Below are 15,404 nucleotides of genomic sequence, written 5' to 3' on the forward strand. Positions count from 1 at the left end.
TTGATATGGTTTGGTGTCTACAAGTGAAAAGAAAAATTCAAAATCCCATTAAGTGCATCTAAAGTAGTTTTCTGGATCATCTTGTTCAGTGTATTCTTCATTGTACAAATCATTGATGCTTCTATTTTTGTGTATTTCTTTTTGTTATAGGAGTACAAGAACCACAACATGAGAAGATTATTACAGTGTCTGCTAATGGAAGTATTCACAGCCCAAAGTTCCCATATACTTATCCCCGTAACACAGTACTGGTGTGGCGATTAGTAGCAGTTGAGGAGAATGTGTTGATACAGCTCACTTTTGATGAAAGGTTTGGGCTTGAGGACCCAGAAGATGACATATGCAAGTAAGTTACTATTGCTGAGTTCATATAAGCCTGTTAGAAGTGGTGATGGATGGCGTACTACAAACTTTGCCCTCAACCATGGTCTGTCATTTCAAATTTTTAATTAGACCTCTGCACCCTGCGTAGCGTCTACAAACCTTTACGTATATAAACCCAGTGCCATATTTTTTTATAAAAAAACCAAGACAATAATATCTGTTGGTATTTGTGGGTAACTTTCGATTCTACAAAGCCTTGATATAACCTTCACAATGGAGTTAAAATTGCTTAGGTGTACAATTATCCTTTCTTACAGAATGTGTGAGGTCAAAGAGTTAAATATGTTGTTAAGTACTTTGGGGCATAACCTGATTATTCAGCAGACCTACTGGTTTAATGAGATTACTCATCAGTGTTATTTCAGATGGCTGTGTACCATTAAAATTAAATTATTGCTGAAGAAATGATTAACACCTTTGAGAAAGTTCTGTAGTGCATCACATTACACAGTAGGTACATAAAACCTCTGAATAGTTAAAAATTTAGATAACTGGAAGAGTGACTGATATATAATTCAAATGACTGTGTGCTACAGACACAATGAATTCACATCATCCATATTTTCAGATTATTCCTGATGCGAGAAAATGGGTTCTCCTGTATTGTTTACACACCTGTTTATAAGTAAATCTATAAATTGCTAAATGTCCTTTGATGAAATATCCACAGCTTATATATGAAAGAGACTTGCAACTGGGTGCAATTCAAAAAGAATTATATACATATCAATTCCATTTATATCAAGGATACTAAATCATGCACCACCTTTAATGGATTTGTGCATATTGTACTTGAATCATTTAAACAGAAAAGGATGCATATAAATATGGGTTAATGTTTTCTTTCTTTCACACACACTGCCTTAGGTTTGAATCAGTAAACCAGTGGTTAGGACTGAAATATGCTGTATAAATGCACTTTAGTCTAAGACTCTGCATGCCTAATGTAATGGGGGGAAAGCTTAAAAATAATAATAATATGATTACACCTTTAATTCTCCACCCCGAAAGTCAGACACTGCTCTTATTTACAATGTGCATAAGTATAAAAACAGAGGGTACTGAGGCCCCTTGTGAGAGACGGCATCTGTTTCATAGGGTAAGCACCTTATGAATAATTTGACAGTTTGCAGCTGGAGTTATGGGCTGCACTTATATAGATCTGGCATAATTCAAAATCCATTTAACATGGGACATTGGTAGTACATATGAATTTATCTCAAAGGACAGCTGTGCACAAAATCTCCACCCTAATACTGCACAGAAAAATTGGGAGGACCATTTCACTTAATTTTGGGGAAGAGGGGTATAATTCAACAGTTTCTTGTGGATGGGGCACACTGTTTTTCCTTAGAAGTGTTATTTCTTTTTTCTTTAAGTGTCTTCTTTTTCTGTTGTGCTTCTGCTGCAAGTGACAGTAATAGCAACTGGGTTAGCAGTCTTAACTGCCATTTTGCATTCACTGCTATGCCGCAGACCTCGATTTTCCTCTGGAGGCATTGCTTGTGAGTTGATGGGACACAATGTGGTGGCCACACATACACAGACGGTGCAGAATATCAAGTGAAAATTCTGCAAAATGGTCTTCTTGCTCCACTTCATTTCTGCATCATTAGTTAGCTAGGGTGGAAAAAGTGGTCACTAATGCTTCCTTTCCCAATCATATTGCAAAAGTGTGTTCTCATAATAGGGTAGGCCAGAAAAGGAATGGAAAAACTGAAAAAAGGACAAATATAGATGCCCTTGATAGATCAGAAATGGTTTATTTATTTTATTTACATTTCTAGTCCACATTTACTCTAATGAGTTCCAAGTGCTCTTTATCTTCACAACAATCCTAATAAAACTCTGAGCTGTTGACGAGCCCAAGATCACACAGTTAGGCTCTAGTTTGAGTGGACATTTCAACCTGGGAGTCCCCGCTGGCTGCCCAAGGCAGCATCCCCATATGCTTCTTGGAATTTAGTGAAAATATATTCCTATCAACTGTGAGAGAAAGTTCTTGGTTAATGTAAAAACTATATAGGTTCTTGATCACTTGTCACCATGAGTCAAGATGGGCTTGAAGCAGGTGCACAGCACTTCTTTCTTCCCACTGAGGCAGATTCAGTAAGACACAGAGCACATGAGAGTCAAGGAAATTATTTCAGACTTTGAGTCTAGGAAAATTCCCCTCTTTGATGCTACTTCAAAGAGTGTTTTGTGGTCCTTAGCCAATTTTTGTAAAGACATGTAATAAAACCAAAGTTGGAAGATTGGTCCAGTGAATGACATCAATATCCACAATAATATCTTTGATGTCTGTACAGTATGGAAGATTCCATTTTATTAAGTTTTTTCCCCTTTTTAAAATTTAAAATGCTGATAAACCTCTCCCATAGATTACGTTGGTCACTTTATAGAAGCACAATATAAAATCAGTCATATTGTAGTCACTGTAATCATCACATTCTTTTTGTAGGCTTGAATTTTCCCCTTCTAGTTCCAGGAGCATGCCTGAAACTCATTCAAAGCAGTATTCACTGTCTTCAGTTTTCTTTTTCCGTAACTCTCCATGTGAGGAAAATGAAAATGAATGCAATTAAAAATACAAGGTTTGGATTATTGACTAAGAAAAACATGATATATTTTGGAATTGATTATTGATTTGTGTGTTCAACTGAAAACAAGTGATACCTGGAAAAGATAACCTCAGCGAAAGAAATAGGTTAGAATCATTGGGTAACCGAATCAATATGTAGGAGAAGATGGCTGATAGAAAATGATGCAGGTGGACTGGCTTATAAAGGTTTTTCTACCAGTAAAGAGAGAGAGAGAGTGTGTGTGTTTAGCTTGTTTAACAATAGTACAAGCAGTGCTTTTTTCCACTAGAAAAATAGGTGCCGGTATTCACCATGAAGTTGTTACAGTACGTACCGCACTTTTTAACAACAAAAAAGAGGTGCCAGTACTGAATACCCTTGAGTACCCGCTGAAAAAAAATCACTGAGCACAAGGAATAAGTTCAATGTGAATGGCTAGCAGCTAAGAGTAGTACTGGAGTAGACCAGTGGCTCAAATGCTCTGTGCCTTATGGTTATTTTGCTGGTGCAATGCTGCATTCAGCACTACTACGCTGGCCATTGCAATAACAGTGCATGTTGTCTGATGGTTTTGCCTGTTTGCCCAGCAGAGGATGCCATTGCAGCTACCAGAGCTATATAATAATGGGGTCTATGATGTGTAGAGAGTCTTGACTTTAAAAAAATGAGAAATTGCAGCATAAAGGAAGTTAGAAAGCACTAATGTAGAAAATTCAGATGATGCAAAAGATCTGCAGGAAAAATATTTGCATTGAGCATTCTGAATAACCTGTCGTTGGGAAAGAGAGAGCCATTTATTCCTGTTTCTGGCAGTCATGAAATGGTCATTTTAGAAATTACGTCACCTTATTACCAATTCATTTTAATAATTGGTTTATAAAATGATCAAGAGTGCTTCTGGAGCTGCTTCTCATCCCTGAATAGTGATACAAATATTTCAGACAGAAACAATAGCAACTACGTTGCTTTCCTTTGAAGTATGTACTTACACAGTGGAAAGTTATTTGCTTAGCTATGGAGTTCATTGAATGAGTACTATGGAGTTGTGAGTTATGATAAACATAATAAATAGACTAAACATTGGGATATCTGAGGGCTCACTGTAGCAAAGGATTATAAAAAACATATGAGCTAAGCCTTTCATGCTGAATACATCAGTGTATATCTGAGAATCTTAACAAGATCTTAAATTGGAAAGCCAGAGTTCTCTCTTCTTGTTGATTGAGCAAAGTTAGTAACCCCTATCTATTATTTCCCACCTATTTTCCAGGGTGTGGCATCTTTTACATGCATGTGAGACACAGCTTTCTGGACTCCCTCTTAAGTTATCTCTCTTATGGTTGCACCACAAGCAGGAATAAGGAAGTATGAGGTAGCTGGAGTCTGCTTGGTGTTTTGCTAAGTATAAGCCATCTCAACCTCTGAGCGGTGTGAAACACCAGGGGTTCCAGGCTTACCCAGGGTATGTGTTTCATTTGGAATCAGAAGCAGTGGAGACTGTGGTATCTTTATGATATATAGTTTATTTACACATATTTACAACCTGAGCCTACAATGGAGGGATCCACAGCATTAACACCCCAAGTGGGTCTTGCTTCTCCCATAGCCATAGCCTTCAAACAGGAATCAGGCATGGTTCTGTCTCCCAGCTGCACAGCCTGCTGCCTGCCAGCTTCTAGCTTCTAGCTCACACAACTCAGCTCTGGCCTTGGCTTTCTAACTACCAGGCCGTTGAGGGAGGTGGGCCCACTGTGGCACAGACCCACTTAACAACCCATACTTAGGCCATTACCTTACCAGGAAGCTAGTCTGGCTATTCCAGGAATCAAATCTGTGTGGAATTCAGGAATTAGAAGGGGCCAAGGCATATGGCCTACTCCCCCCCCCAAACCCTCTTAACAATATGTTAGGAGGCATTTGTCGTTGCTGAACAATGAAGTCATATTTGCACCTCTTTTCTGTTACTTAAAAGAAGAAAAATGGCTGTAAAGGAAAAGCCTTTGGTGAGCTACGTCATCAAGCTTTTTGAAAGTCTTCAGTAAAGGTAAAGGTAAAGGACTCCTGACAGTTAAGTCCAGTCGCAAATGACTATGGGGTTGTAGTGCTCGTCTCGCTTTACTGGCCAAGGGATCTGACATTTGTCCGCAGACAGTTTTTCCAGGTCATGTGGCCAGCATGACTAAGCCGCTTCTGGCGAAACCAGAGCAGCGCATGGAAACGCCGTTTACCTTCCCACCAGAGCGGTACTCATTTATCTACTTGCACTTGATGTGCTTTTGAACTGCTAGGTTGGCAGGAGCTGGGACCGAGCAACAGGAACTCACCCTGTCGCGGGGATTCGAGCCACTGACCTTCTGATCGGCAATCCCTAGGCACAGTGGTTTAGACCACAGCACCACCCGCGTCCCTTAAGTATGCAATATCAACTGGATAATCTCTCTCTATATGCTTGTTTATACTCTCAAATAATTTTAATAGGTTAGTAAGATAGGACTTGCCCTTGCAGGAGGCATCCTAGCTGTGCTGCAGCAAGACCAGTTATTCTACGTGCTTGAGAATTCTATTATTTTCCCTGAACAGATGTTAAGCCAACCAACTTGTGATTTCCTGGGTCGCCCTTAGATTAGTTTTTTTTATTATTAAAAAATGGTGTTGCATTAGCTACTTTCCAGTCCTGAGATATGAAGACTGATTTTAGGGACATTTTTTGGAGGGGGGGAATGTCTCTCCAGACTGTCAATATTCATGCACATATGAGGTTTAAACAATTAAAGTGGATGCAAGCACTGTTACCATAGCACAACAAACCCATTTTAAAAAGGAGGAGAAGACTTTGGGCAGTTTAGAAAGTGAAAGTGAAATGTATTGAAACAGATGAATAACCAGAAAACATGTAAACGCACCACAAGCAAATCAGGATGAATTCTCATTGTCATACTACTGCCCTGTAAAAAAAAAAAAAGAGAGAGAGAAATGTTCAGTAAAAACCGTAGTTAGTTGAACCCCTATGTTAGCTTTGTGCAAGAAAATCAGGGTGAAAGCAGAATAAACAGTTCACGTGGAGCAGCCCTTAAAAGTACAGAAAGTTCCAATTTGACAACTATCTTTAAGAACTTTTGGGTGCTATCTGGACCCAGTGATGTGTTATTTTTTGTAATTTGTCTCTCATCATCATTATTTGCCTCAGTTCCTCAGATCCCTTCTTGAGAAAGTTAAGTTAGGGTTCTGCAATCTCCGATTTCTCCCTTAGCACACTTTTTTGTTTCCTGCATTTTGAAGGAGTAGATCCATGATTGGCTTTTCTAGGGAGGAATATTCAGCACGACACTATTATAATCATTCCATCAGTGCAAGCACTAGGGCTGGGCGATGTATCGATATATCATCCAAAACTGGTTTCATAATTTTTGACCTGGCAATATATTGCGTATCATAATGTCTGTCTGTGTGTGTGTGTGTGTGTGTGTGTGTGTGTGTACATGTTTAGTTGAATTCCAAGTGCTTCTGTTTTTCTAAAGCCAATCCTCTGGATTGGGAAATTCAGGTTTCTTGATTGAAATTGTACATCCCTACCAGACATACAACTCTCCATTGCTGTGAATAAATAATCCCAGTAAAACTATCAAACCCATATGCTGTGGTAGCCTTTTCAACTATGGGCTCTGTTGTCTACATCTCATCTGTGGCAACTGCTGTATGTCCCAGGTGTGTAGGTGAAGAGCTAATTAAACATCTGATAAAATGTATGAAAGTCATAATAGGAGATGCTCATAGCCAAGAGTGATGAAAGCGAATATTCTTTGCCTGAAGAAAAGATTAAGTGTTAACATAATGCCAGCTTTCAGTTACTGAAAAGGATTCCAGAGAGTGAGTGCCTTTATCCATGGATAAAAGAAAATAAAGCAATGATATTTAGAGTGCAGGATGTAGACATATATTAAGGATTAAATAATGTGTCCTGATTACAATAGTAGTTTAGTAATAGAATAAGATGCTCAAGGAGATTATGGAATTCACTTCTTTGAAGATTCCCAAAAAGTTAGGAAGGTATTTCTCAATGTATCCTGTCATAGCTCTCTGCTTGATTGTCTCCTAGACCCATCCAGCTCTAATTCTTCAATTTTGATTTTTATCTGGATTTTTAAAATGGAAAAAGGGCTGTTTCATGCATTATATTCTCCATATGAAGTCTGCCAAAAACTGCTTTCATGTGGCAGTGCTCCATGTAGGGTTATAACATTTATTAGCCACTTACAGCATATGCTGTCTTGATTGATGTTTTATACCAGCAGCTACCAAGACATTTTATTAGATTTAGGGACCAACTATCCTGGGATTTGGAGAATACCATGTGTCTGCTTCGAAGTGGTGGTTCTCCCCCACCCCCTTGTATGATTCTCCTAGTCATATGCAGATAAAAGTAAGATTAGATTTGTATAGTATCTGCAGCAAAGGGTTAGTTTGAAAGCACAACCTAGAAATCAAAGGACAATTATTTTGGTAGCTACATATGTATAATACCTGATTAGAATGGATTACGTGAGTGCCAGTCCAATATTTAGATTGAGTTAATTCATCTGATATTTTGTTATATTTAATGAACTCTTCATAGAATGTCCATTTTAATGTGTGGGAATATTTAAACAATAAACTACTGCTTGATTGTAATGAAGCCTCAAAGTGTAGTAAGAGTATTACATATGCCTTTGAGAAATGATTTTCAAAGGATCTCATGTTGGGATTGTCATGAATGAAGTGGCCCTACAATGCCTAGGAAAAGATGAGGGGGTTTACAACCAACTTTCCATATGCTGCTTTTTAAAGTTTTTTTAAAAAAAGATATAGTTTCAGACAGCCTCCCTCCATGTGGTTAGTGTTTAATCACTGTATTCTGCTAACCTAGCAGTTCGAAAGCATACCAGTGCAAATAGATAAATAGGTACCACTGTGGTGGGAAGGTAAACGGCATTTCCATGTGCTCTGGCTTCCTTCATGGTGTTCCGTTGTGCCAGAAGCGGTTTAGTCATGCTGGCCACATGACCCGGAAAGCTGTTTTTGGGCAAAGGCTGGTTCCCTCAGCCTGAAGCGATATGAATGCTGCACCCGATCGTCACCTTTGACTGAACTTAACTGTCTAGGGGTCCTTTATCTTTTACCTTTACCTAAGTCCCTTTGATGTTTTTAGAATCTTCTGGATGAAGATGTTTAGTTCGGGGGTTAGATTTATTTGGTAGGTCCTATGGATCAAGTTGTACACAGAGGTTTCATACTTTGCAAGCTGTGTACCAGGTTTGAAGTGGTAACATATGTCTAAAAAGTGGAAGATCATGCAGGGTTTCCCAAACTTAGATCTCCAGCTGTTTTCCCATCATCCCTGATCATTGGTTCTGCTAGCTAGGGAAGATAGGAGTTGTAGTCCAAAAACAGCTGGAGACTCAAGTTTGGAAACCCTGAACAGGGCTTTTTTTCATCCGGAACTCACTGGAAATCAGTTCCATCACCTCTCAGGTGGGGGTGAGTTTGGCACTGCCTGATAGATTGGAGATTGGGATTATAGATGGTGAGCCCTAATGGGGTTCTGGGGAGGAGACAGAAAATATTTCCTAAGTATCCAGGCCCCTACCTTTGTCATTAGTTAATTTTTAGTCCAGTCAATTTTGTGCTGATTTGTAATGCAGTCTTCATAACGTAATCAACTTTCCAATCCATAAACAAGCAAAATTAAAAATGTCTATAAACAGAATTGAAACTTAAAGAAAAGATCACTTGCATTTTCAGAAAGGTTAATTTTAGAGAAACATTTTAGTGACCCACTTACGCCACTGTCAATATTTAAAAGCTTGCTGCTCACAGCTGTGCCTTATTCATTTGAACAACTGTTCTCACAGCCAATGTAAGGATAGCATCTAGGTCTGTAAGGGTTATACTGTGATAGGCTGCAGTTCTGTACTTATTTACCTGAGAGCAAGTCCCTCTGAACTTAATAGGGTCCCCCCCTTATTTCTTATTTTTAAAAATTGTATCCTGCTCTTCGCTGTGTAGGTTTGGAAGCAGTGTACTTCTGAATAGACATGAATAGGATTGTACTGTTAGTGTTTTATTTCTTTTATAGTATCTGCAGGATCTGTATCTGCAGATCTGGTTTGGATAATGTTTCATATTTCTTAAAACACATCACTCGGGTGTTCTCTGTTGAACAGCCCATTCAAATGAAGTAAACTAGTTTTCAGTATCAAAATATTTTGCTAAATGAACCTAATCCAAACTGTATTGCTTCTAAAATTGTTTCATGTTACTTTTGCTGACTTTGTTTTTAATAGGGTTATTTTACCTTTGAAATGACTGGTGCACTCTCAGATCTTGTTTCTGTCAAGAGGATTCTGGGGGAAATTAATGTTGATAGAGCATTTTCCTTCTTGGTTACTAAAAGTAGCACGAGTGCAGCAAAGGGACAAAAACCCACACACTATTCTGGGTTATGTATTTTAGTTGTACAGTGCAAACCTGAACACTTAGGTCTGTAACCAAGAATTCAGGTCCTTCTGTGTGAAGGTGTGAATGGTGAAGACAAGAGTTAAAAGCAAGCAGTTTCATAAAAAGAGCCATAATAAAAGCACACTATGTATGGGCTCTAAACACAATTTATGCACGTATTGGGCACTATATTTTCATTATGGTATAAATGTCCTACCAATAGCAGATTTACCTCTAGAAGTAAGTTTATTCTGCTGTTTAATTAGCATAAACAGCAGGCACCTAGTCCTAGAGACAGTTGTTTCTTGTCCCATTCCCAGGTCTCCCCCTTACTTTTCATTTCTTACAAACACTTCTCTTTTTTCCAATATTCAGCACTGCTTATCTAGTTGCCCAGAACTATCATTGCTGTCTTCTTAATATAGTGACTATACTGGGGCAGGACTAAAATAATTTGGATGCTAGTAATGATGATCTTTCATAATGAAACATGGAGATATCCTTAACTAAAAGTTAATATGGAGTTGTTTGCTTTTCAGGGCCCCTGTTTGCACTGGAAATTTCCCCCATATGAATGTCTTTTAAAGGTTTATTTAATATGTGTCTGCATGGCATAAAGCCAGGAACGAGTGTAGTCATAAAAAAAAGTTCCAGTCTGGAATGTTAAATTTTGCACCAAATATTACGATATATTCAACATCAGATTTCAATAACAGCCTCCCCCCCCAACCTGGTGCTTTCTGGATGTTTTGGGCCCAACTCCCATCAGCCCCAAGTAGCATGGCCAGCAGTAGGGATAAATTATAATCCAAAACATTTGGAAGGCATGAGATTGAAGAAGACTGGGCACAATTCTCACTTTGGACATGAGAGTTCTTGGCCTCTGTCAGAAAGATGATGGATTTGACTGTCAGTGTGATTCAGCAGAGCCTTTTTATGCTCTTAACCCCCATTGCACGATTAATTAAATATTGATTTAATATATGGAATGTTTAGGCCAGCTTATTTTGTGGTCATTTTTGGTACTTGTGGGTGCAAGAGTACACCATAGGGAGCTAAGAAGATGCAGTGGCATATTAGATTTCTGTGTTATTTTTCCTCTTAAACTCAGGTTAAGTAATCTAAGAAAATAACAGTAGCTAGATTTATTTGATTTTAAAATATTTTCTAAGGCTGCTATGCTACACCGTGCCATGGGGGCAGAATATTGTGTAAATAGAAAATCTGTTCAATATGGAGTAAGGGTTTGGTGCTGTCGAATCATTTTTATTTTATTTCACAGAGGAGTCTGTATGAATTTATGCACATAATAAAATAATATTTAGAAGGTCTAAACTCAAAACATGGCCTTCAGGTTGTCTCGGCATCTGTAAAAGCAAGATGGTGGTGGTGGTTGTTGGATGTTGCTGTTTATGTACCTGGTGCTTTGCAAGGTACATGTTGCTTTACATGGTGTAATGTTCTTGCTCCAAGGGGAATACAGTCTAAAAGCATATACTTACAAGGAAACTACAGTAAACAGAAGAAAAATATGTGACTTTTAAAACTGACTTTGGCTTAGTTACAACGGAGTTGGGTATATGTGGTTGTTCAAAAGACTTTCTGGGATTGAGGGATTTGAAAGAAGTAAGATTTGTGGTTTCTGGGCGGCAGTTCCTTTCCATTAAAGACAGCCATAGAGGGGCAGGATACCTTTAGATGGCTGCTCCCTGAATGGGTGTCTGGGCAGTTTTGGAGCTGATGAGGGCAAAGAAGCTGAACTTTAATCCAGATGAGAGACAGAAGTGTTGTACACTAGCAACCCAGAATAAGGGTGACATTATTGCCCCAAGCTTTCTTGGATAGTACCTTTTTGCTTTTGGTGTAATAGAGTGAAGGAGTTTGTCAATTGGAGCCGATTGCATCCTCACTACAGTGGTACCTCAGGTTACAGACACTTCAGGTTACAGACGCTTCAGGTTACAGACTCCGCTACCCCAAAAATAGTACCTCAGGTTAAGAACTTTGCTTCAGGATGAGAACAGAAATTGTGCGGCAGTGGCAGCGGGAGGCCCCATTAGCTAAAGTGGTGCTTCAGGTTAAGAACAGTTTCAGGTTAAGAACGGACCTCTGGAACAAATTAAGTACGTAACCAGAGGTACCACTGTATTGTATTTATGAATATCCCTCAACTTTAAATAGGTGGGGATGGAGAAACTGTGGCCCTCCATATGTTGTTGGACAGCTGCTCTCAGTCCAGTGTTGACTGAGGATGATGGGAGTTTGAATCCAACACCTGGAGGGCCACAGGTTCCCTACCCTTCTGCTTCGTATAAATCATCCCTGTTTGTTCATTTTACTTAATCCTGATCCTCTCAAGCATTTTTATTCAGTTTCCCACTTTCATTCCTTGTTTGTTGGTCTCTCTCATGGCTTGTTAAGATTTAATCTTTCTTTTAATGCAGTAATGCAGGACATAACTAAAAGACTCCCAAACCCTAAATCACATTTACCTTATACCTGCCTACTTCCCTGTTCCTGTTTATTGCAGTGCACTTTGATTGCTGGGTCTGCCAAGGATGCTCATCCAAAAGGAATTATTTGCCTCAGGTGACTGGCTAACTGGAAGGCTGCTTTAAAAGGGGGGAGGGGATATTATGATGGTGTCATTGGTATTGAGGGTGATTCTCTACTTGGCAACTAGACAGAAATAACAAATAATACACTAACACTGCATGGATATTTTTTTTTAAAAGCTGAAATGTCAAACAGTTGCTTAAGGCTACAATTTTAAGTATATTTACTGGGAAGTAAATTGCTTTGAAATCAGTAGGACTTAATTCTGAGAAAACATGTGGATACAGAGGAGAGGGGGAGTGCAATAATTTAACAGTTGTTGGACCGTGAAAGACTCACTGGTAAGTTAGCAGATTGAAATGGCGCAAACCAAGCTCTTTTACTATGAATAGAGAATGTGCTGAAACATTTCAATTTGAGATGACAAAATGAAGTGGAATTTTGAGTTCATATTTGGTGTTACATAATGTATTTACATACTTATGATTGGTTGATAATGAATCACATTTTGAAGGGCAGATTATTTGCATGAATGACTAACATAATAGTTTCTGCTAAATTAGTTTGGGTTTCATTTTAATTTCATTTATACAAAGACAGAGGAAACAAATTACGTGAACTGAGTAAATTAGATATCAAGGCAAATTACCCAGACTTGAACTATGTGAAAGTGAATTTAATTAAGGTAAATTTTATTAGTATGAATCTGATATGAAGTCCTCAGAAATTGTAGATAATGAAGCTGGGTGTTTTTAAAAGATCTGAATATTTGATTTTTAATAGTAAATTGGGATATCTTACCTTTAAAACCACTGGTGTATAGTAGAGTCAGGAAGCTAACTGATTCTAACTGCCATAATTGATGTCACTAGCAAGAAGACCCACCTGACATGTGTCATTTACTTTAATAGTGGGGAATCTGTGGCCCTCCAGATATGGTTGAACTCAACTCCCACCAACTGTAACCAGCTTAGTCAAGGATAATGGGCTTGTTGTTAAACTTGTTCCTCACTAACCATAAGTTGTGGCTAATGTTTTGTGCTTGGTTACAGCTTATGGTTAAGGAAGTGAGCGCTTAACTGCAATCCTGGATCAAACAATGTGCTAAGCTAAACCTTGGTTTAGTTGCTGCATAGCACCAAACTAAAAGTACTGGGGAGGAACAAAGCAACTGTGGTGCCTTCTTATGCATCCTTTTGGCAACTATTGTAGCCAAGCTGGTGCCAGAGCTATTGCTCTGCTTTGGACCACATCAGTGAGGCCTTGTCATCTGGGCAGCCCAGAACCTCCATACACTCTGCCCAGTCTTGCATTTCAGGGAAGTTACTTTAGTGCTGCTAATGCAGCAGTTTGACTTCATCCCCAGAGGTGCACTCCATTATTTCTTGATACAGAGAGATGCCAACAACTGCTAAATGATTGGCTCTGTATTTCATTTCATTTCACTTTTAATTTTCATGCTGCCTTTCTATATTACTATATACAAGGCAGTTCTGATAGTACAGTCCTACACAAAGTATAGGTTGGACCATATTGTCTTTATTGCTAAATAAGTCTACTCAGAAGTAAATTCCATTGAAGTCCTAGTGAAGTGTGCCAGGAACAGCAACCTAGATGAAGTAGTTATATGGCCTCAAAGTACTTTGAGGCAGAGTTTTCAAATTATTAAACTGGGATGAACCTAAATATAGTTTCTGTTCTATCTGAACAGCTTTGGATGTAAACAATTCTATTATATGTGAGTTCCTGTGTTTTATATACATTAGCTTCTTTTTAAGTTCATAGAAGGTTAATGTTACACAATGCTTATTGAACTGCAAGCCAAGGTAAGCAGTCTGTCCCAACAGATTTAACAAATGAAAACCATGTTTTAAAAAATGAAATAAATAAAATCCAAGGTTGGAGGAAAGTTTATATCTTAGGAAAGTACTTTTAATGGTTCATCATTTGATTTAAGTTTTATGAGACAGAGGAAGGTTCTTGAGAGACATTGAGGCATTTTTGATAATTTCCATGCTATGGAGAAATAGTTTCTTCTCAGATGATCAGTCAAGCAAACCTATTCCTCAGCAGCAGCAACAAATACAATATAAGAAGCTCTCCTTGTATTGTCTCTCTTAGCAGAAGGGGAAATAAAGTGATGATTTTGAAATTATTCTATAGCATATTAGCAACCTCATACCTAGCATTGTTTGGGAATTCTAAGACACCAAAAAAATCAGTGCAGCTTTGAAAGGTTCGGTCCACCATCTTGATTCAAAATGATATCAAATTAAATCCAAACATAGACAAAACCTGCTCTTTGAACTCAGGAAAATTCATTCAAAATTTGACTACAATGTGTTGTGTCTAAATGCATAGTGAACGTACAAAGAAACAACTTTCCAAAATATGTGCTAGACAATAACATATATTGATTGATGCACTCAACCCTGCATTCACTATACATTTTCATTATATAAAATGAGCTACAGGATAATGCAATAAAGAATTTACCATTTACTGCTGATTGACAAGTCTCTGTCTCTTGATTACTGTATATATTTTTTGGCTATGTCTGTCGTTCGGACCAGTCATATCTAGCTTCCATGCTGTGCTTTAACCAGCATCACAGGGTTTCTGTAAACACCTGAGCACCTTTGTAATTTCACCTGCTTTATGATCTTTCACAGCAGCTTAGATTTCAGTCAGCCTGTGCAGTACAAGGAGAGTTGTGGTGGACATCTGATTCAGTTGGCAGGCTGTCAAAATACATTTAGCGAATGGGCAAAGTGCCACTTCATACTGTAAATGCATTTTCTTGTGAAATAGACAGTTCATGTCTTATATCATATCATTCAGTGTGTGCAGCACACTAACCACATTGAAGGGCAAAAATCTTGAAAACCTTACTGTGAGATTTTTGCCCTTCAGTTGTTACTAAGGACATACATATGGACCAGAGTTTTAGTAAGGTTGTGCAATGTGGGTTTTCTAGGAATTATTCCTTGTCTGCTCCTCCAGTTGAGTCTTGAGGACCAATCAGGCTTGAATGGGTGGAGCTGATGGAAGGGTGTGATGGATACTTGTAGTATCCTAATTTCTGGAGGTGTCAGCTACCACAGGTAAAAGTTTTTTTCTTTTAATTTTATTTTCATTCTCACTGTTAGTTACAGAGAGCATAACAGTCACTTTAATTTATGTACCACAGAGTTTAAAATAGAAATATTCAGCTGTATGGTTTGGTCACCTGTAGAAATGAGTTAGAGACCTGATTTGGTTTGCATTTAAATATAAATCTACCTGATTCACACTTTCCAAAACAATGAGAATCAAAACACAGCCATTCTTCAAACTTTGTACTTCTCTGAATTTTGCAGTGCAGTTCTCCTGCCAAGTAACATGTACTAGAATGTATATATTAGGGTA

At 38.3% G+C, this 15,404-nt stretch overlaps 1 protein-coding gene across 1 annotated transcript in view; it reads left to right on the top strand.

The window, feature by feature from the left end:
- Positions 1-15,404, top strand: part of PDGFC (platelet derived growth factor C) — a 104,062-nt gene that overhangs the window by 61,015 nt on the left and 27,643 nt on the right. The window contains exon 2 of the mRNA XM_083631329.1: positions 151-346. Within this exon, the coding sequence (XP_083487455.1) occupies positions 151-346 (196 nt within the window). The remainder of the gene's footprint in view (positions 1-150; positions 347-15,404) is intronic.

This window comes from Podarcis filfolensis (genome assembly GCF_964270895.1).
Source record: "Podarcis filfolensis genome assembly, chromosome: 9".
In the NCBI taxonomy this organism is placed as follows: Eukaryota; Metazoa; Chordata; class Lepidosauria; order Squamata; family Lacertidae; genus Podarcis; species Podarcis filfolensis.